The sequence below is a fragment of the Felis catus genome, chromosome C2 (assembly GCF_018350175.1).
Source record: "Felis catus isolate Fca126 chromosome C2, F.catus_Fca126_mat1.0, whole genome shotgun sequence".
In the NCBI taxonomy this organism is placed as follows: Eukaryota; Metazoa; Chordata; class Mammalia; order Carnivora; family Felidae; genus Felis; species Felis catus.
Window position 1 is genome coordinate 151,761,557 of NC_058376.1, and position 23,564 is coordinate 151,785,120.

General features: G+C 43.9%; 1 protein-coding gene across 2 annotated transcripts in view; it reads left to right on the forward strand.

Annotated features, from left to right (window-relative positions):
* SCN10A (sodium voltage-gated channel alpha subunit 10) overlaps positions 1-23,564 on the forward strand; it is a 94,508-nt gene that overhangs the window by 44,706 nt on the left and 26,238 nt on the right. For both annotated transcript variants that reach the window (XM_045037849.1, XM_045037848.1), the window contains exons 13-17: positions 4,929-5,167; positions 7,662-7,835; positions 19,266-19,625; positions 21,136-21,609; positions 22,961-23,101. In XM_045037849.1, coding sequence (XP_044893784.1) covers positions 4,929-5,167; positions 7,662-7,835; positions 19,266-19,625; positions 21,136-21,609; positions 22,961-23,101 — 1,388 coding nt within the window. The remainder of the gene's footprint in view (positions 1-4,928; positions 5,168-7,661; positions 7,836-19,265; positions 19,626-21,135; positions 21,610-22,960; positions 23,102-23,564) is intronic.

Sequence of the window (23,564 nt, forward strand, 5' to 3'; positions counted from 1 at the left end):
TTCCTGACACGGCAGGAGAGGATGCACAAGTGGAGACTCTTAACGGGAGGAGGGACATCTCTTTAACTGTAACAGAAGGAAAGGAAGAGGTTCTTTCCGGATTAGGTTTCTGCAGGAGGTTCTTTTAGGGCAAAGAGCTGTCTGTGATCATGTCCCAAGCTTGCAAGTGCATGATTCTCTGAGACTCTGTATCCCCCCAGATAATCAAGGTCAGCAATGTTCAGGCTATTTACAAGGCTGAGGGTTTTCCTGTGCCACCTCACAGACAGGGGCTTCCTGCCATGATGGCGCATCCTCAGGATTCCTCCTGCCACACTGCTGCCCGCGCTTCTTAGTGCCAAAATAGGTCCAGGGAAGCGCCTGCTTTTGTTTCAACTAGAAATGATTGATTTTGCACCAACCCCCCGCCCCCCACCCCCCCCCCCCCACCGCCCAGGGTATGCCAACTGCGTTAGAAAACCATGCTGTGCCAGTTTACGTATCTGTCATTTAAAGTGCCCTTTCGGAGCACTCTCCTGTACCCTGACTGACCTGTGCAGTATTTGAAAGCCTTTGCACATAACTTATGATTTGAGTTTACAGATGTTTTTGACTTTCATCAAAAATAGAGTTTGCATGTCTATTTCTGAGTTTCCTTGATGCCTTTAGTGGTTTCTGGAAGTCGAAGGACGGCACATTCTTTTTTTTTTTTAATCTGTGAAGATGTTTTTCAGTTTTTTAGATATAATTGACAAAATTGTAAGATATTTAAAGTGCACATTGTGAAGATTTGATACATGTATACATTGTGAAAGGATTTCGCTAACTAGTTAATGACCACACCCGTCACAACTCACACATTCATCTTTTTTGGGAAGATTCCACATAGGTACATGATTCTATATAGTATCAGTATTTATCTTTCTCTGTCTGACTTAATTTCACTTGGCATAATGCCCTCAAGATTGAGGGCAGACACCAAGATTTCCTTCTTTCTCATGACTGAATAATATTTTAATGCATGGATAGGGGTGTGGGGGTGTGGGGGTGTTTCACATCTTTATCCATTCATCTACTGATGGACACTTAGATTGTTTCTGTATCTTGGCTATTGTGAATAGTGCAGCAATAAACATCAGGGTGCAGATGTCTCTTTGAGATAGTAATTTTATTTCCTTTGGATATATACCCAGATGTGGAATTGTTGGGTCACATGGTAGTTCTATTTTAAATGTTTTGAGGAATCTCCATACTGTTTCCCAGAGTGCCTGCACCAATTTACATCCCCACCAGCAGTGCACAGGATTCCCTTTTCTCCATATCCTTGCCAGCACATATTACCTCCTGTCTTTGATGATAGCCATTCTAACAGGTGTGAGAATACGTCACTGTATTTTTAATTGCATTTCCCTGATGATTCGTGATGTGAGCATCTTTTCATGTACCTGTAAGCCATTTCCACATCTTCTTTAGAAAAATGTCTCCTCAGTTCCTCTGCCCATTTTAAAATCAGGTTATTTGGTTTTTTGCTACCAATTTGTAGGCGTTATTTACACATTTTGGCTATTAACTCCTTATCAGATATGTGATTTGCAAATATTCTCTCATTCAATAAGTTGCCCTTTCCTTTTGTTGGTGGTTTCCTTTGCTGTGCAGAAGCTTTTTAGGTTGATGTATTCCATGTGTTTATTTTTGCTTTTGTTGACTTTGCTTTTGGTATCAAATCCAAAAAATCATTGCTAAGAATTTGCATTTCTATTTCTCAGTCTCCTTGATGCTTTTGTTGATTTCTGGAAGTAGAAGGGAAGCATATTCCTTACTCCGTTGCTCTAAATAAAATCTCTTTATCAAATTTTTATTTAGAATGCTTTTGTTTGAATAAGCAATATGTTATATAGGATTTAAAAGATACTAAAGGGCACATTAAAAAAAGGGGAATATTCTTCTGTCTACCCAACTCTCTTCTCCAGAGACAATGTCCAAACCAATTGTTTTGTGTTTCCTCCCCAAAATAATTTAGTATGTTCAATCAAAAATATATAGTCTTTTTTTTTCTCCCTTGCAAATGGTAGCATATCACATATGCTATTCTGTGCCATAATTTTTTCAGTGAATATATTTTGAAAATCATCCTACATAGTACCCTTACACTTTCCAGTAACTGTTAGTATTACATTGCATAGATGGTACCGTAATTTGGTTAATCGTTCCCTTCTTGATGGGAAGTAAATTTTGCAGTCACTACATCACTTTCTACACGTACTATATAGGTTAAATGCCTTGAAGTGAAATCGCTTTGTCACAGGGGATAGGCATTTTCAGTTTTGACGGACAATGGATACTCTGCATAAATGTATCAACCCTCACCCACCCAAGCAATGGATGATAACTGCCTTTCAACCCACATCCTCCCAAACGCAATTATCAAACTGTCTTTATCTTTGCAAATCTGATCCATGAAATAATGTCTTAGTATAGCTTCGTCTTGCATTTCTCTCATTTTGAGTATTACTGGACATCTTTTTGAATATTTATAAACCATTTGAATTTTCTCTTTAGAAACTGCCTAATCATTTTTCTGCTAGGTTGATCTTTTCCTCATTGATTTTTAAGAGTTCTTACATATTAATGAAATGAGCATTTTGTCTGCAACATGAGCCACAATTATTTTTCTCAGTTATTTTTTTTTACTTTATATGACAAAATGTTTTGAAGATTTTAAAGGCTTACAAGATTATAAGTCATTACAACAGTGTGATATTGAAAATAAATAGTCTGATCTATGGAAGAGAAATGGACATGTGCATATGAAAATATATGGATATGTGGAAATAACTTATCAAAATGAAATTTCAAATCCTTTGGAAAATGAGATATTTTGCAATAAACAGTGTTGATATAAATAACAAGAGGTTGGGAAAAATAAACTGGCTCAATATCTTACTCCTTATTCAAAATAAACTCCAAATGCACCAAAATTTTAAGGGAGAGGTGAAACTACAAAAGAACCAGAAAGAAATGTGAACAGGCATTTTTCACATCTTGCGATGAGAATGGCTTATGTACAAGGCACGAGAGCAAGGAAACACAAAGAACAACGTGGATAAATGTGACTACATATAAATTTCTTATCCACCTATGTGAAAATAAAACAGCAAAATTTGGGAGGGTACATTTATTTCTATGAATTCATTTCTTTTGAAAAAATGTATATAGCAAAAAAATTCAAGTACTCCAAATACACATACAATGAAAACTTCTTTCCCACTAAAGATCCTTCCTGCTCCCCAGTATTCCAGTATTTCAGGGTACTCCCCCAGTTTCTCTTATATCCTTCACGCCATATTCTATGCATTTATACTCATGCACGCGTCACATATATATAAGGTTTTTTTTACATCATCGTAAATAAATCTGCCTCATCATTTTTCATAATGGACTTTATCAATTGTTTCTGTTCTTACTATTACTATTATTATTATTATCGTTGTTACTATTATAAATAATGGACATCATCTTTCCTTGCCATGTGGGCTGGTGTATCTGTAGAGCGCATAACTTACAGGTACATTTATAGATAGATCTAAAGCTATGCAGTTGCCTTCTGTAGAGGTGGCCCAGTTGCACATCTACATGGAGATTTAATGGAAGCAGCTAGAGATGAGCCTAGTGCTTAGGGGAAAAAAAATCAGTAACTCAACATATAATCTGGGGGGAGATAGCATGATGATGGTTTTTTAGGGCCATGGGGCTCAATGAGATTACCTAGAGAGGGAAAAAAAGAAATATCAAGGAGAGAATGCTTGAGATCTCCAACATTCAGAGGGAAGAAGAGGAAAGAGAGCACCTGAAATTGAGAAGAAGCAGTCACTGATGTGGGAGAAAAACCAAGAGATAATGATGTCCTGGAAGCTAGACAAGGGATTTCAAGGACCGTGTTATAACTTCTGTCAGATGCTATGAGAGGCAGAGGAAGGGGATAATTGGGAAATGATCATTTAAATGGGGAAGGGGTAGAAGCCTGATTCCAGGGGTCAAGGAGGGAACAGGAAGTGAGAAAACAGAGAAAATTAAGTGTAGAAACTCTTACAAGGAATTTTGCTGTTGAGGGGACAGTAAATGAAGGATAACATGTGGTCCAGGGAGATCTTTTGAAAAGCAGACCTACACTTAAAGCATGCTCAAGTGCTGATGGGAACAGTCCAGAGAGGGGAGAGAGGGGATGACACAAGCCTTGATCAGGCGCGCAGGTAGGAGTAGAGTGCGCTCACGTGCTGGGGGCGGGACGGGGTGCAGAACATGGCGGGGGCGGGGGGACTTACAGATTCCTTGGAGGAAGAAGAGGAAGTTCTTTTGTGAGTGATTCTTTATTCTGAGGTAAGTCAAAGGGAGCTGGTCAGCAGAAAGTGAGGACTAGATGTGGGGGAGGTTGGAGGAGAGAGGGGAAAGTGAGAAATGCTGGTCTGGAAGACTGAAGGAGTGGACTGAAATGAGAAACATGGCAGAATTTCTGACAGTGGGACCAGTCAGCACGGCTGTGTAGTTTTTCTAACCAGGTTCACCTGGTTGGGTGCAGGTGGAGAGAAGTCTGCCTGTTGAGGGGAAGCGAGGAGGGGAGAAGGGCAAAGGAACTGAGGGTGTCTGCAAAGGAGTATATAGAGGAGTGGACATGAAATCTAAGCCAGGTGAATTAAGAACTAAGAGCATGACATAGGTGATGGGCAGTTAAAAAGTCCATGCTTTGGGACACTGAATGGGGACAGATATTAGACTGCACTTGCTGGACTAAAGGAGCTCCGAAAGTAGGAAATGGTCATCAGCGCAAGGTGCTGGGTTGGAGATTGCAAGTGGCAGTTATTGGTAATGACAAAATCTAGGGGATGGCCAGGGGATGGGAGTCTGAGGAGACATATGGCTGACAACTGTCATTGACCACTCCTGTGATACAGAATTCGAGGAGTCTGAACAGAGGTGCCCACCCTGCTTGACCAGCTTGGCTAAGAAGTATCTGATCTGGGAATGCTGCCCCACATGGGTGAAGCTCAAGACACTTCTCTTTGGGATAGTGACAGACCCCTTTGCGGAGCTCACCATCACCTTGTGCATCGTGGTGAACACAGTCTTCATGGCCATGGAGCATCACCGCATGAGCCCCGCCTTCGAAGCCATGCTCCAGATAGGCAACATTGTGAGTGACTGGCGGCCTTCACCCAGCTGTCATGGCAGGGGACTTTGGGTGGGGTGGCCGCATACCCTCATTCATTGGAGTGTTGATCCAGCTAACAGAGAGGCAGTGCTGGAGATGTGCGCACACTGAGGGCAGGAAATCAAGCCTGGAGGGCCAGGCTGAGCTGGTGGGAATTGCGCTGGGACAAACCAGCACAGGGAAATGGACCTAGAGAGTCCTGCCCAAGGGGCAGCTGGCTTCCTCTTTTCAGATCTTAGGTCAGGCTCTTGAATTCTCTGGATCTCAGCTGCCTCTACCTCGAAACTAGGATAAACGTCACTTGCCCATCTTAAGACAGTCTATGGACTTGCAAGGTTTCCTCCTAGTTTTATTGCTTTTATGAGTGTAAATCACAGTGGTGGTAGTTTTTCAGTGATGTCATTTAAGGGCAGACAGTCGGAGAGGAGTCAGGAAGGCAGTGAAAGGGCGGGAACATGGAAATGTGGTTGCTGTTGTAACAAAAGCACCAGGGAGTCAGAACTTTTCTTTTGTATCTGGTTTAGACAGGACACTACTTTAAATTGTCCTCTATTTTTTTTTTTTAGTATTACTTGCTTGTAACAAGATAAAATCCGTGCTAGACTTTGTTACATGATAAGCAGAAGCTGGGAAGGTCAGGGTCCTGCCTCCAAGTCCACTGCAGTGTCCACCCCACTAGAGATGGCCTTCTGGGTCTACCAGGACCGTCCAGCTCTTCTGACTCCTTGGAGGCTGCAGACAAGTGGAAGGAGGGGTCTCGGAGGCAATGGGACTACTCTTCCCTAGAAACCCGCCCTTCCCCCCGAATCCGGGGAAGCGATAAGGACTCCAGCAGGTTCTGGGACACTGTGGCTCCAGCATGCCTTACGTTTTGGCAACACTTGGGCTGAGAGCCCACATTCTATTCCAAGTTGATATGAAGAGGGGAAGTGGAAAGAGAAGGAAGGCCGTATTTCCAAGAAGTCAACACAGACCACAGAGGGTCTTACAGAAGAGACCTCTGAGCCCCCACCCTCATTTTATAGCTAGAGAAGTTGAGACGAGAAAGAAAAAAGGCCTTTACTGCTGGGCCAGAGCAGAGTGCCATGTTTTAAAGAGAAAGCAAGACAGGCAGGCAGAGTTCGGCACCTTGTAAGAGTTATCTCTAAGACACAACAATGCTATGAGGCTCTCACCACCCTCACAGCCCCAAAGAGGGCACTGAGACTAAGAGAGGTTAAGTGTCCTGCCCCATATGGCACAGGCAGTAACAGTGGGGCCAATTAACCCAGGGCCCAGGTCTCTGTAGGACACAGGACCTCAGCCTCACCCCTACCGCGCCTCACTTGCCTACAAAGGGCACTCAGTGCATGCTCTTTGAATTTGTACAGTTGCAATCTGTGGCATTAGGCAGGTCACTTAAACTCCCAGCCTTTCCTCGTATGTAGAGGGGATGACAGCACCTGTTTCCCAGGCTGGTGAAAGGCTTTGCTGAGAGCAAATGAGAGAACCGCACCTGACCCATCTACCTTACCTTTCTCCCTTCCCTGTTGCTTGTCCTGTGACCTGAGCCTGGGCCTGACCTCTTTCAATGTCAGAATCCTCTCCTGTTTACGACAACTAAAGACACTCAGAGCTGAAATTAGAGATAATTTCTTCTTCTTCTTCTTCTTCTTCTTCTTCTTCTTCTTCTTCTTCTTCTTCTAGTTTAATAGCTATTATTTATTAATGAGCTATATTGGCCAGGACCTTTGCTAAGAACTGTGTATGCATTATCTCATTTTATGCCCATTATACAGATGAGTAAATTGAGGTAGAGAGAGAACGCATTATTTGTGCAAGCTTTTATAAACTAGGACATGGCTGAATTGAACTTTTTTTTTTTTAATGTTTATTTACTTTTGAGAGAGAGAGAGAGAGAGAGAGAGAGAGAGAGAGACAGAGTACGAGCCAGGGAGGGGCAGAGAGAGAGGGAGACACAAAATCTGAAGCAGGCTCCAGATTTTGTCTGGGCTGACAGCTCAGAGCCTAAAGCGGGGCTCGAACCCATGAACCGTGAGATCATGACCTGAGCTGAAGTTGGATGCTTAACTGACTGAGCCACCCAGGCATCCTTGAATTGAACTTTTATCTAGGTCTATGTTGGCCCACAATCCAAGCTTTTAAACAACTGAACCAGATTGACTTCTCATTTAGATAATCATATAATAATTATTATCCCAACGATTATCCACCCCTACGACCAGTATGGAAACACTGAAGCTTGGGTTCTAATGCAGATCCTGAGCACTGGTCCAGAGGTTACTCTGTGCTACCACACTGAGTGTTCCCATCCCCAGTCCTTCAAGAACCCGCAGACTACAGAGAAACTGAATACAAACAAAGTAAAAGGATTTGCTATTTTATTTTTAAACTAGACATTTCCCTGTTGCCCTATTTGTCCTTACCCCCTGACCCCACAGACCCTGGTAAGATGGATCCTTGTTTCCAACCACAGGTCTTTACTGTGTTTTTTACTGCTGAAATGGTCTTCAAAATCATTGCCTTCGACCCCTACTATTACTTCCAGAAGAGATGGAACATCTTTGACTGCATCATCGTCACCGTGAGCCTGATAGAGCTGGGTGCGGCCAAGAAGGGAAGCCTGTCAGTACTGCGGACCTTCCGCTTGGTAATGTTCTCTCTTAGCGCCTTGGGGAGACTCCCCCCACACTGAGGGAGCCACACCCCTGGGAACAGACCCTGTCCTCTGGGGACCCCACCAGCCAGAAAACTTTTCCGTTTCTGTGCCTGGGTAGGGGAGGCAAGGCATGGCTCCAAGGGGCTGGAGACTTGGTCCTTCCTACTTATTCAAAGTGGGGGTGTGCCTTCTCCTCTCCAGGCCTGGGCTCCCTCACCTGTGCCCTCCTGTTCTCTTATCAAATAGCAGTCGCAATGGTAATCATAGCAGCTACTCTTTCTTGAGCATGGACAATGTGTCAGGCACAGTGCTAACCCCTTGACATAGCATGGCATGGCTCGTTAGCATGGGCTCACTACTGTCCTCAGCATTGTCTCAGTGCCTCTGGGGGCCCAGTGTCCAGGTCTGGAGAGAGAAGACAGAGCGAAGGAGACAGGGCCTAGCAATCTCACTTCTAGGCCAGAAAGTCTGCTTGGGGCCCCAGTGTGGGAGCCAGCACACCAGCACGGAGCTCCCAGACTTAGTGGGGTGGCAAACCCAAAGGCCTGCAGGAACCAAGCAGGCGACAACAGAAAGCCGGCCAAGGAAAAGATCCTGGCACTGGACGTCTGTCTCAAGTAAACAGGTAGGCAGACCCCGCACCAGAGCACGACTCCAGGGAGGGGCATTTACATGAGACTCAGGATGATGTAAGCCAAGGAGGCGGCCCTATCCATTATTGTCAGAGTTTGAGATTTTTCACGAGAAACCAGAAATCCAGATTTTAATACTGACTACTCATCCGATTTTTTATTTTTTTTTATTTTTTTTTCTTCTTTTTTTTTTTTTTCAACGTTTTTTATTTATTTTTGGGACAGAGAGAGACAGAGCATGAACGGGGGAGGGGCAGAGAGAGAGGGAGACACAGAATCGGAAACAGGCTCCAGGCTCTGAGCCATCAGCCCAGAGCCCGACGCGGGGCTCGAACTCCCGGACCGCGAGATCGTGACCTGGCTGAAGTCGGACGCTTAACCGACTGCGCCACCCAGGCGCCCCTCATCCGATTTTTTAAAAAGCAGTCTAAAGGCCAAAGGAAGCATCTCCTGGGAAACACAGGCTTGTGTTGTGTCCCGCCAGTTTGGGAAATCTTCTTGACGTGATGTCTCTTGCTGCACTAAAGGAGAGAAGGGCACAGTGGGCCCATGGGCCCTTTACCCATAACCTGAAAACCTGAGAAGGTAGGAATTAAAACACGTTTTTAGAAGGACAGATTTCTCTACGTATCTAGAAAATGATATCAAGGGTCAGGCACCTAACTTAATGGCCAATGTGGGACACCCGTGTACAAACATTGAGGGAGCAAGATTCCATACTCCCTATGCCCTGAGAGGGCCTGAAGTTAGTTTCCTAATAGAATACGGACATTTTTGATACCCTTGGGGAAACAAAGCTTGGTGCTTTAACGTCTACATGCTTCTTTTGCTCTGGGTCCACGAAGCCTGTATTCTCAGACAACTACAAATAGGCAGGTTTACTCTCAGCTGGGGCCTACAGAATTCGCCAGGCACCTGCCCTCCTGCCCCCACCTTCCTTCCCCTGACATGCTGTTCAACCCACCATTCCCTAACCAGGGCCACCACCCCCATCCCTTTCTGGGGGTTCCACCTCCGCCATCTCCCTATTCCTCATTACCCGGCTTAGATACCGTGGTCCTTTAGTATTAATATACCTTGGAAACAAACTCAACCACCTTTTGCCTCTGGCCCTTTACATTTTTGTTTTTGGCAAAATCCTACCAAATATTGAAGTTAAAGCCAAATACTCCCTCTGCCGTGCCTGCACCTGATCTAGAGACATTACCACAAGAAACTCACACAGCCCAGATCACCAGTTTCGTAGCTTTTATACAGGCTTTGTTTCTTAGAACAGTTGTCGATTTTTTCAGAAACACTGAGCGGACAGAACACACAGTTGCCATATACTGCCCCCCCACCCCCCGCCCCGGCCAGCCACACACACACACACACACGTGCACACGGTTTCTCCTAGCATTATCGTCTTACGTTAGCGAAGCACATTGCTTACAAGTAACTCCTCAGTGGTCTCCCATTGCTCTGAGAATAAAACCCAGAGTCCTTGTGATGATCCCCAGAGTTTGGCATAATCGGGGCCTTGCCTACCTCTGCAAACAGTCTCGTCTTTGCTCCAGCCACAGAGACCTCTTCCTTCACCACATGTGACAGAGGTATTCCTGCTTCTGGACCTTTACGCATCCATTCCCCGGACCCGGAATGCCTTTCCCCAGTCTTTACTTAGATCATTCATTCTCGTTTTTCCTGGCTCAACCCACACGTCACCTCCTCAGAGAGGCCCTCCCCGGCCACATTATCTAAAGTTGGATTCTGCCATCAGATGAACCTGTTGTACCCAGTTTACCATCATCCTGATATCCCATGAGACAACACCCAGGGTTTCCTCGTCCACCATTCTAACCCAAGGCCCAGCACATAGTAGGGACTCAGTAAACACTTGTTGATTGAAGGAAGGAAGGAAAGAAAGGAGGGGGGAAAAAGGAAAGAAGGAAGAAATGAAAATGCTGTGTGTCTTCTTGCTTTTTGCTCCCTCTCAAAGTAGCATTGCCTCCCTCCCCATCATTTAAATTCTTGCTCCGTTAATCCACTGGTTCATCTTTGTAGCAAAACCGCATGTCCTAATTACTGCAATTGCCTTGATCGTGTCTGTGTCTTTTAGGCAAGTCGCCCACCTTGTTTCATTTCTTTAAGAATATCTAGGTCCCTGTACCTCCATATTCATTTTAGAATCAATCTGCCAAGTTACATCCCCACGTGCACACAAAACTGTTGTTCTTTCCTACTGGGACTGTAAGAATTTATATATCAATTTGGGAAGGAATGCAACCTTTACCTTATGAAGTCTTCTGACCTATGAAAACAACACACTCTCCATTTTTTTAAGCTTTCAATAGTTGTATAATTTCTCCATAAAGTTTTATAATTTTTTCCATAAGGAATTTTCCCCATCTTTTGTTAGATTTATTCCTGATATACCCTAGTTCATTATGCTATTCTAAATTAAATCTCTTTTTAAATGTCCTTTTCTAGAGTTGTTGTTGTGGGTTTTTTTTCCTATTTAGCATTTTTACATCCAGACGATTCTTATTAATTCTGATTTATCTATATAACCCCTTAAATTTTTTAACACAATCATGTCATATGCAAATAAGGAGTTTTGTTTCTTTTTTTTTTTTTGTAATCATTACACCATTTGATTCTTTTTACCACACTATTGTGCTGATCAGGACATCCAGTAAGCTGCTGAAAGGAAGTATTAATAGCAGACATCCTGGCTGGTTTCTTGATTTCAAAGAGAGTGCTTTCAATATTTCCCCAAGTCTAATATTTGTTTTTCGAGAGATAAGAAGAAAACTTTATCAGTTTAGGAATTTTCCTTTGTCAAGAATACCCATCATGAAGGGATGTTTAATTTTATCAGACAATTGTTCTGCATGTATTAAGATAATCAAATGATTTTTGTCCTTTAACGTGTTAAGATGGTGAATTATATTAATTGATTTTCTACTGTTAAATCAACTTTGTCTTCCTGGGATAAACCCGATTTGATTGTGATACATTTTTTTTATATATATACATTGGAAGATTCAGTTTGCTAATAATTTGCTTAAAATGTCTGCATCTGTATTGATGAGTAGTATTTGGTCTCTAATTTTCTTTCCTACACTCCCTTGCCGGGTTTTAGCATCTAGGTATCAAGGCTGGGCGAATTCCCATAAAAAGAGGTGAAAAATGGTCCTCTTCCTCCACACCCAATCTTTGGGTGAGATTGGAGTGATTTGTTCCTTCTAGGGTTGGTAGGATGCACCAATGAGGCCATCTGAGGTCAAGGTTTTTCATTACTGACTTAATTTTCTTATTGGCTGCGGGACTAGTCAGGTTTTCTGTTTCTCAGATTGGTTTTGGTAAGTTATATTTTTCTAAAAATTTCCCTTATCTAAATTTTCGAGTTTTTTTGGCATAAAGTCATGAATGCTATGCCATTATATTTTAAGGATCTATATCACCTGTACTTATGTTACCTTTTTCTTTCTTTAAAAATAGTAAAATGCCACCAAGTGTGCTTTCTCTCATCTTATTAGCCTTGCCAAAGGTCATCAATTCAGTCTTTCCAAAGAACCAACTTTTAGTTTGTTGATCTCCTCTCCTTCATTGACGTTTTCTATTTTAAGTAATCATGCTTCTTATCTTAATTGCATCCTCTGTCCTACATATTTTATGCTTTTCTAACTTCTTAAGATGGAATTTCCAACCTATTTTCCTTTCCAATATATTCATTGAAGACTTGACTTCCTTCTAAGAACTGCCTTCATATGTAGAACTTTCCTTATTGTTTGGTTCTAAATATTTTCTAATTTCAAATCTGACTTATTCTTTGACTCAAAGGTTAATTAGAAGCTCAGTTCTTAATTTCTGGTTATCTCTATGCCACCGAGTTCTAGCTTCATTTTATTATAGTCAGAGAACACACACTACATGTTTAATGCTTTGAAATTTATTGTAATTTTCTTTTGGCCCAGCGTGTTGAAAATGTTCCTTATTCACCTGAAAAGGTGTCTTCTGCAGTTACAGGGTACAATACTCTGCGTATGTCCATGGGGTAGAGAAAGTTCATTGTGTGGTCCAAATATTCTAAATCCCTGCGTATTTTTATCTGCCTGTTCTAGCAATTACTGAGATGGTAGTGTGTAAAAATATCTCCCACTATGATTATGGCATGGTCTGTTTCTCCTTATGGTACTATCTTGAGGCTGTGTTATTAAATGCATACATATTTTAAGTTGTTATATCTTCCCTGTAAAGTGAAACTTTTATCAGTAAGAATTGACCTTCTTTCTCCCTCAAAATGCTTTTTGCCTTAAAAGTCCCTTCTGACTCATGTTAATTAAATAACCCTGTTTTCTTTTGGTTTAGAATTTGAAAGATGTATCTATACCCACCCTCTACTTACAACTTTTGTATATCTTCAGGGTTTTTATATGTGTCTTATAAATAGCATACAGTCAGATTTTGGATTCTTATTTAGTTCTGACAATCCAATCTTTATCTTTTAACCAAAACATTTAGCCCACTTACTTTATTGTGAATACTGATATGTTTGGATTTGTGTCTATCTTTATATTTTGGGTTTTCTACTTGCTTCATCTGTCCTAGTATTTTTGTTCTCTCTCTCTCTCTCAATTCTTGATTTATTTTGAACTGTTTTTTTCCTGTTCCATTTTCTTCCTCTATTGGTTTGAAAACTACTCTGTTTTTATTCTTTGAGTGGTTACCTTAGAAATTACTCAATTAAAGTCAAAAGTGAGCTGAAACCTTTACTTTCCAAGACCACTTTTCACTCCAGTTACCCCTTCCCAACTTACCACTGTGTTAATATTAAGCATTTTCATTTCATCTTGTGTTTAAAAAGCCATATGACTTAATTAGTAATAAGGAATTCCCAACTTACTATTGTGCTAAGTATTTTATTTTTACCTTGTTTAAAACAAGCTATGTGATGTAATCAATGATAAAAACCAATGACTGCGCAAACAATCCCCAAAACTCTATAGCTTAGCCCAGTAAAGGTTTATTCCTCACTCACATCATCATGTGATGCAAGCCAGTCGGCTCTAAGTAGAACTCCTTTAAGAAACGATGTTCCTGGGGCTCCTGGGTGCCTCAGTCCATTAAGCATCTGACTCTTGCTTTTGGTTCAGGTCATGATCTCATGGTTCCTGAGTTCAAGTTCCTGAGTTCAAGTTCAAGTTCTGACAGCGCAGAACCTGCTTGGGATTCTCTGTCTCCCTCTCTCTCTGACCCTCTCCTGCTCACTTGCATGGTCTCTCTCTCTCTCTCTCTCTCTCAAAAAATAAGTAAACTAAAATAAAAAAATTTAAGAAGTGATGTTGCCACATTCGAGGAAAGTCCTACAATCTTCAAAGCTTGCCTCCTGCTTGTGGAAAGATGGCCTTGTTTTCAGGTTTACATAGTCAAGGGCTTTTTCAGTCAGGGCTCATGGTTTCTTTTGCAACGCAAATCCTTCAAGATGGCTTCAGATCTCTCTGTGGCCTGCACTCCCACAGTGCTGTCTTTGACAAAGTTCGCGATTGCCCTTTATGTTTTTGCTTTCTCATCCCCATGTCTCAGCTTGTGGCTCTCAAATGGTGGCTACAACATCAATATAATCTTTGCTAAGATTTGCTTTATTTCATTGAAAAATTTAGTTGGTCCTCAATACTTAAAGGCTTGATCCTATTGCTTAACTGATTGGGATCTAAAGCAGTATACTTTCCTAAAGTTTCCAGGCTCTAAACATCTGGATTCTATTTTCGTTTATTTCTTATTAATCAGCCAAGATTCTCCAAGTTCATCCCTTTCTTGTAACCTCTTGACAAATGTAACCAATTGCAACTGACCCACAGGACTAAGGTTCTGTTTTATAAAACCTTCCCTTGGGGCTACTGGTCCCTGAGGCTCATGACCTGCCCCAGAATTATTGCAGGCAACAGTTCTGCCATTGCAACATGGATCAGTGCTTTCTAAGCCTCCAGTTTCCTTTTTGTCCGTGACAAGACCACTAAGCTAGTGCCACACATTTGATGTCTTGAAATGGCAACAGCTCTTTTCAATGTACCAATTTCTACATTGCTTAAGGTAAGTACAACGAGGGGGCACCAGGGTGGCTCAGTCGGTTAAGTGTCTGACTTTGGCTCAAGTCATGATCTCGCGGTTCGGTTCGTGAGTTTGGGCCCCACATTGGGATGTGTGCTGACAGCTCAAAGCCGGCAGCCTGCTTCAGATTCTGTGTCTCCTTCCATCTCTGCCCCTTCCCCACCCGCACTCTTTCTTTCTCTCAAAAAATAAATACACATTTAAAAAAAAAAATTTCTAAAAGATAAGTTCAACTAGTTACGGTGACAATCTCTACGTCTCTGAGTTAACATGATAGAGGTTTCTGTTTCACAACATATTTAGTGCTAGTTGAGAAGCTCTCCTGGAGTGGCTGCTCCAAGGAGTGACTCGGGGATCCAGGATGGTGTGATGTCACCATCTTCGACGGGTGGCCTCTACAGTGGCCATGAGAGGGGATGCGAAAGTGCATAGTGTTTCCTGGTATGCCTGAAAGTCATGTATACTACTTCTGTCTCCGTCTGCATTGCCTCAGCCAGAATCCAATCATGACCTCAACTATTTGCAAGTAAAACTGGGAAACAGTCCTCCTTTGTGTCTGAGATGAGCAGAAGCGAAGTGTGACCATACAGCCAGTCTCTGCCATGCCCTGTGAGACATTATTGCCGTATCCAGATTCACACTCATGCTGGCTCTTTTTACATTCGTGCAAATAATACTTTCCTTCTGGGATCACTTTCCTTCTAGGATCACTTTCCTTCTGCCTGAAGCAGATTTTTTAGAACCTCTCAATTTTGTTTATCTGAAACCTACCAATCAGTTTGTCCTTATCTTTAGGAAAAATTTCTAATGGATGTAAAGTTCTAGTTGATGGCTACTTTCACTTCCTTGAAGATGTTATTCCACAGTGTTCTGGCCTCTATGGTTGCTGATGAGCAATCAGCTTTCAATTTAACTGTTGTTCCCTTCTGTCTGGATGCTTTTAAAACCTTCTCTTTGTCTTTGCTGTTCTGTAATCTCATTAGGATGTCTAGGTATGGGTTTATCTTTTCATTTACAATGCTTAGGATTCTTTGACTTCTTGAATCTATAGATTTGTGCTTTTCTTCAGTTTTGCAAAGTTCAGAGACATTAGATGGGCAAGTCTAGCCTTCACTCCATTCTTTTTCTTCTCTTGGACTTTGACTAGATGGTATATTAAACTCTCCCACTCTATTCTCAGTGTTCTTACACCTCTTTGGTATTTTCCATCTATGTCTTTCTGGGCTCCCTTCTGAATATAGGTGTGATACATTAATTCTTTCCTAACTAGATCACATCTGATGTGAAACTTGTCCATACAGTTTTTTAAGGTTGTGTTATATTCTTCATTTCTAGAAGTTCCACTTAGTTATTTTTCAAAACTTATTGTTATTTATAGTTTCTTGTTCTCTGCACATATCTTCCAGTTTGTGTTTTATTTCTTTAAGCATATTATAACCAATTATACTGTCATCTCTGGCTAATAATTTTATTACCTAAAGAAATTGAATGACAGTTTCCACATGCACATCCCAAATCTCATTTATTCATGACACCTCATTATTTAGGTATTTGTTTTACTGCAACTCTTAGACACTTTTGGTGGGGTGCTTTAAGACCTGGGATGCAGGCTGGTTTCTTCAAAGAGTATTTGCATTTATTTCTGTAAGACACTTTGTAGGACTGCTCTAAATTAAATTCTCAGCTGGAAATAACTAAGTAGTGTGAATTCTAGCTAAAATTCTGTGTGAGCCCCACTTCAGGGGTCCAAATTCTCAGCATCAGTTTCCCCTCCTCTGCCTGGTATCTGACACCAGACATTTAATTTTCATGGCATTTTCCTGCATTTATTTCTGGTTTGTCCTTACGTGAAAGTTATGGCTCTTTAGGATCTAGTCTTAAAAGGGGGAGAGATTCCTCTTAGATCTTCTACCTTAGACGGTCCTGAGATATGTTTCCCACTCTCCATACCTCATGAGACCATTAAAATCTATGCCAGATTCTTTCAGTTTTGCAAAGGTTTTCGGTGGAAAAGCTAGCTTCAACAATCTGCTTATATATCTGAATTCCCATGTTTATTTAGTTTTTGGCTAAAGGACCTACTTACTTTATTGATAGATCATCAGTGCACCTTAAATTTTATTATCCAGCATTTTTAGTAACTTTTTAATGGAAGGGTGAACCCAAGGGGGACCCAGTATAGTCTACTATATTACCCTGTCTGCCGATATTTGCCACAAGGCCTATTTCATCACCATGGGTTAACCTCCCTTGTAGAAGACAGACTTTCCTTTAGACTTACTTTTCATTCTGTTCTACAAGTAAAGCATCCTCATTAAAGTAAGTTGGAAATATATAGACAAGTTTAACCCTAAGATTCAAAATACTGGGATATATTTCCATACAAATACGCCCATGTTACCAACTTGGTTTGTTTCCTTCCAGTTTTTCCCTCCAACTAGAAGTTTTTATATTAATTATGAGATTAACTAGAGAAATGGCTAATTAAATGTGAAGTAATATTTAGCAGCACTTCAAAGAAACAGTTTATAAACATTATGTGAAATTATAAAGAAATTATTTTTGATATATTGCTAATCTGGCCAAAGTGTGCCGAAAGCAACTGCATGGGGGTGGAGGTGAGGGTCACGGGAATCATGGATGCAAGTTGGGCTGCTCTCCTGGACCACTTGCTCTAGGAACCAGCAAGAGCCAGCCAACACTTTCTGGGGCTCTACAGCAGGCACTCTGTAAATGTGTTTTGACTGATAGCTAACGCCCCCTAGCTACCTGTTAGCTAACAGTTAGCCTAGCTAACTGACTAGGGGCCCCCAAGCCGATACCTCTGGAAGAGCAAGTAAAAATATCTTGTTTTCTTGCCCTCTATAAAGACTACAAAAGAATTCATAGAGGACCACTCGATTTGTGCCCTGTAATGACAATTACACACAATTTGCTTACAGTTTAATATAAGCTTAATGGTGGACAAAAACTGCTACATAACTGGACTCTAATATTAATTTCTAAACTCTCCACCCCCACGCCAACTAACTAAGGAACCAGTGGAAGCTTAGTCAGGGTCAATTAATGCAAGAGTCAACACCTGGTCCTTTTGCTTATGTGCCAGTGAGCACACCCATATGTCCCTCGCTGTCCCCATTCGTGCCCCACAAGGCTCTGTGGTATGGTGAGTGGTGTTAGGGCCCCACTGCAGTCTTTGCCTTATCCTTTACACTTATCCAGAGTTTACTGTGAGAGTGGAAACCTGTAGCAATCGTGTTGCCAGGGAAACTTGGCGTTCTCCCAATACCCTCTGCAAAAGGGCTCCATCTAGTTTCCAATGCTCAGTGTTTATTTGCACTTACTTCCTGCCTCTATGTTTAGTCAACAGAACTGGTGTTTTAAGCTCTGCTTCCAGTATGAGGAGAATAACTACCAGTTTAGGCCTAAGGTGAACATAGGCCATCACAACACCCCCCCCCCAACCCCCTGCCCCTCATCACTTAGGGAAGTGGGTATGGAACTTCCTGTATAAGAAAATTAAACCTTCCTTGGGGCTTACTGCTGTGTGGCTGATAAAATTATTGCACTGTTCTGTTCAGCATTGCATTTTAACCCCTAAGTCAGAGCCAGGCTCGTAATAGATGCTTCATAAGTACCCATGACAGCTAAACCCAGATATTTCTTTCCAACATGATTAGAGAACCACACAAATGTATTTTTTAAATGTTTAGACATCTTTTTTTTTAATGTTTATTTATTTTTGAGAGAGAGAACAGGGGAGGAGCATAGAAAGAAAGGAACCAAGGATCTGAAGCAGGGTCCACACTGACAGCAGAGAGCCCAATGCAGGGCTCAAATTCACAAACCATGAGATCATGAGATCATGAGATCATGAGATCATGACCTGAGCTGAAGTCCAACACTAAACTGACTAAGCCACCCAGGCGCCCCTAAACGTTTAGATATCTTTATGCATAGTGTTAATGCTCTCTTCTAGGACTTAGCATGTTCGGGCTTACAATGAAGGCTTTCTGCATCTTTGCTTAGTCTTTGTAACTAAGCCATTAGTTTCATGAGGGAAGGAGCCCACATATCTCTGTCCATACACCCAGAGGTTCACACAGTGCCATGCACATGTGTGGCTGGTATTCAACGACCTGAGAGGTTTGGTTGGTCAACTAAATAAATATATGAATGCTGGGTCTGTGAAATAATATATTTGAGTTGCAGACTAGTGGGGGCAACTGTCTGTGGCCAGTTGTCCATGGCCCCAAGATGAGAAAGGACCTAAGATACAGTTCACCAATACCTCTCAGATGCAGTGGGTCCTGACCTACCTGCGGAAGGCTAACATTTCTTCAGGTCAAAAGTGGGCCATCCTCACTTATTTGTGAGCTCCATCATACCCTACCGCACCCCCCAAAGAATAGGCCAATATCCAGGAAGCCCATGGCTACAGAATAGAGTATGTATCGCAAGACCACCACCCCAAGTATAAAACTTGGCTGAAGCATGTTGACTATATATATAAAGATCGTAGAAGGGTATTCATAGTTTTGAGTGATGACAGAAAGAAAAGTCTCTAAAAGCAGCATCCTGGAAACATCCCATATCAATGAAATAAGCTGCCTTGTGGTTCTCCCATATCAAGACTTGAGATGACAGGTGATGAGAACAGCAGCCCGGACCCGACACAGTCTCTGTCTCTCTGCAGCTGCGGGTCTTCAAGCTTGCCAAGTCCTGGCCAACCTTAAACACGCTCATCAAGATCATTGGGAACTCAGTGGGGGCGCTGGGGAACCTCACCATCATCTTGGCCATCATTGTCTTTGTCTTCGCTCTGGTTGGCAAGCAGCTCCTCGGGGATAACTACCGTGACAACCGGCACAATATCTCTGCGCCCAACGAAGAATGGCCACGCTGGCACATGCACGACTTCTTCCACTCCTTCCTCATCGTCTTCCGGATCCTGTGTGGAGAGTGGATTGAGAATATGTGGGCCTGCATGGAAGTTGGCCAGAAATCCATATGCCTCATCCTTTTCTTAACAGTGATGGTGCTCGGGAACCTGGTGGTGAGTGCTGAGCCCCTCTGGGGGCGCTGTTTCAGGGGCGATGGAGGAGACTTCCGGGTTATCCTAAAAAGCTTTGACATGGCACATTTTATTCCGCCATCACACCTCCCTGACCGTAAAGCCTTCAAACTTTGCAAAGTCACGTGGGGCACGTTTTCAGAACTGTCCCGTGGCCGGCTGCCTGACTTGTTTGAGTGAGCACATAGGATAGGGATGGAAGAACCTGTTTAGAACTCCCCAGCTCCACCACTAGTAAGGCTGGACGACCCAGCACAAGCTTGAGACAGTCTCCTCAAGCTTCAATTTCCTTAAAATCAGGAAAATAGTGCTTACTCATAGGCTTACCAGGGGAATTAAATTACAGGAGATGACATATGAAAATTGCCTAGTGCAGTGTCTGGGCCACAACAGGAACTCAGCAAATGTTAGCTGTTAGTTATTGAAGAAAAATTTCCTTCTCCACTCTAGGGTGTCTCAGAAGATAATTTTCTCCAAGGGAGAAAGAGCTGACTGATTTCTCTAAGCTACACAGGTCCCAGCTAGGAGCAGGGGGGCCGGCGTGGTGAGGCAAGATGAAAGAGAGAAGCTGGGTCCTGGACAACATCCAATGCCACAGTGTCAATAACAAAATCCACTCCCACATTTGGGGGAGCCCCCCTGGCGGCTTTCCTGCCAATTGGCCCCAGCACCCCTTCTCTGTCCCAGCCTGGCTCCTCGCTCCCAGCCTTCCCCCACCCACTGTGGTCCTGGGCACTCTTGCTGCCCAGTGCTGGCTGTAGAGGAGCATGTGGACTCCCAGAAGCCTTTCTTACAGCCCTGGAAGTCAACCAATTTGGATGCTTTTCCTGTAAGAGTTTTACAGACACAAGAAAGCTAAACCAAGAGAGACAAAACAACAAATCCAGGCTCTTCAAAGTCTTTCCCACTCAGGTTGTGGAGGCAGAGGTGCCTTTCCCCTCCATTCCCAAGTTGGAGGCTGGCTGAAGATCCTTTCTTCCAGGCTGAGCTCACCATCCCTGCAGAGCCACAGGGTCCCTAACCTTCAGGCAGGAAGTTTGCCTCCCTGAGCACTTTTACAGCCCTCAGATCATTTCCTCTTCACATCCACTCCCTGCTTACACTCACACTTACAGGTGAAGAACATGAAGTTGGAAGCAGTGAGGAGATGAGCCAGGATCCCCGAGTGAGGATCCCAAAACCCAGTGGTCCCAGGGCAGACCCGTACATGCTCCTCTCCGTTGTCCCTGAATGTCCCTTGGGTCAGTAGGGGTGATCCTCCTCTGTGGTGGAGAATGTGCTTCTAAGCCTTGTCCACATGAGGCAAGTCACTTGGGACACCCCAAAGGCTCCCATTGGTGGCTCTCAAAATGTCCATTCCCCTAAGAGGGGAAGCATGAGGTAGGGAGAGGCCCAGTTGTGGCCATCCTGCCGTCCGGCTGCCGAGCTGGTGGGCCATGTAGGTGCTCAGTTCTTTGGTTGGACCATCTCTGCTTCCACTCCTTCCCTCCAGGTGCTCAATCTGTTCATTGCCCTGCTGTTGAACTCCTTCAGCGCTGACAACCTCACAGCTCCAGATGAAGACGGGGAAGTGAACAACCTGCAGATGGCCCTGGCACGGATCCAGGCATTTGGCCATCGTACCCGGAAAGCCCTTTGCAGCTTCTTCAGCAGGCCCCGCCTGCTACCCTGGCCCAAGGCAGAGCCCCAGCTGGCGGTGAAACTCCCACTGTCTAGTGCCAAAGCTGAGAACCACATTGCTCCCGATGTAGCCACGGGGAGCCCCGAAGGGCTCCCAGAGCCCCGAGGCCCCAGGGTCAACCACAGCGACTTCATCACCAATCCCAGCATATGGGTCTCTGTGCCCATTGCTGAGGGTGAATCTGACCTTGATGACTTGGAGGAAGATGGTGAGGAGGATGGTGAAGAGGATGATGAGGTGGATGGTGCTCAGGGCTCCCAGCAGGAAGTGACCCCTCAAGAGCAGGTGAGAGTTCTCCCATAGGAAAGCCACAGGAAGTAAAGAGGGGCCTCAGGGATGGAGGGACAGGGGCAGGAGGGAAATTATAATATGGAGGGTTTCCAACATCGCGAATGGCACAGCCTTGATAAGCGCCGGGCAAGCCAAGCATAGAAGCACTTGACGTCAGGAAGCAAAAGCCATGCCAAGCTTTCTGGGGAAGGTGGTATTTGAGCAGGGCCTGGAAAAAAGGATCGGAGTTCCCCAGGCAAGCATCGGGCAGCACTTTAGTCCCAGGCCACTTCGTGGTGCTTGGGATTGTCTTTCACACGATTGCCCCATTCGCTTTGCCCAACCCAGGCTCTGTGCCTAAGGCACTAATGAGACTCCTCTAAGAACAGATGTCGTCCAAGAGCAATACTCCTCTGATCTTCGGTAGAAGCCTAGGGATCATTGTGTGACTCACATATCCAGCTTTTCCCAACAAAAGATGTCACGGGGAAATGACACTTGTTCCTTTTGGCACCAAAGAATTTAAAGCACATTTAAGCCTTTTGGCAATATATGTATTTTTAAATACTTTGCGCAATTCCCTACTACCTTTAGCTGACATATCAACTCTGTTAGCCTCTTAGTGAGTCAGGGCATGCACTTCTGACAATGTGGGAAGCCAGGGATCCATATGGGGCCTGGGGACATGCAGGGCTGCCGGCCAGGCCACTGAGTGGCCTCAGACAGCTGTGCTTTGAGTCCATAGCTCTTCCATTGCCTTCTTCCCCTGCAGCTGTCACTTCTCTTGTGTTCCAGCAGCTGCTATTATCAGCTGCCATATTTTACATGCCTTTGTGTGGGTGACAGCCGAGGGCAGGGTGTCACCATCCCCAGAATAAAGGCCATGAACTCTGACGGTTGTTTCCACTCAGAGGCATTTTCAGTTACTTTGGGTCCTTGGGAGACTTCAGATGGCCACGTTCACTACCACTCTGACCTCTGGACCAGGAAGAATGGTTATGGCTAACATCTATCGAGCCAAGCACTTCATGCAAAGTGTTTTACAAGCATTCGCATATTTAGTCATCAGGATCACGGAATAAAGTCGATCTTGCCTTCTCAGTTTTGCAGGTGGGAAAAATGAAGATCAGACAGGTTAAATTTACTTGCCTAAGGTCACATAGCTTGTAAGTAATGGAGCCAAGAGTTAAACAGATCTGGATATAGAGACTCCACACCCGCTTCACGCAAGTGTGTATGCATGTATGCATGTTGTGCATAGCAGGTCCTTAGCGCTGGCAGGCTACGAGGCCCAAGATCTCTTCAAATTGAGAAGTGTTCAGCTGAGGGCGGGTACAGGTACCCAGATGGGGCTGTCTCTCGCCAGCAGGAGCAGCCACAGCAAGTTGGGAGATATGAGGACCACATGGCACCCAGGAGCCCAGGCTCTGGAATGTCCTCTGAGGACCTGGCTCCACACCTGGGTGAGAAGTGGAAAGATGAGTCTGCCGCCCGGGGCCCCGCAGAGGTAGGTATGTGAGCTTCCGGGAGACGCTGAACAGCCTGCCAGACACCGACCGGCGGGATGATAGGGGATGGGGCGGCGGGGGAGGTGGTATTCCAGACTGCACTCAACCACGGAAGCTCACGTCTCATCCTGAGAATTGTTACGGTTTGTCCTAGCCTCCGGGCTGGTCAGCACTATTTTCAGAGTGAGGTTCCACAAGTTGGGGGGTGGGGGGAGTGACAAGGACCAGATCCCCAACTTCCCTGAGTCTCCTCGTCTTCACCCATGAAACTGAATCATAATGCCTACCCGCTAGGATTCGTCTGAAGCTTAAATGAGATGCTGCTTGTCAAGTGTCTAGCTCCTGCCTGAAATGGAATAAGTGCCCAGAAAATGACAGCCAGGAAAAAAGGGAACAAAAGACAAGACACAGAGAAAGTGCCTTTCTGAGCCAGCAGACAGAAAGTCAGAGTTGCTCGTGGGT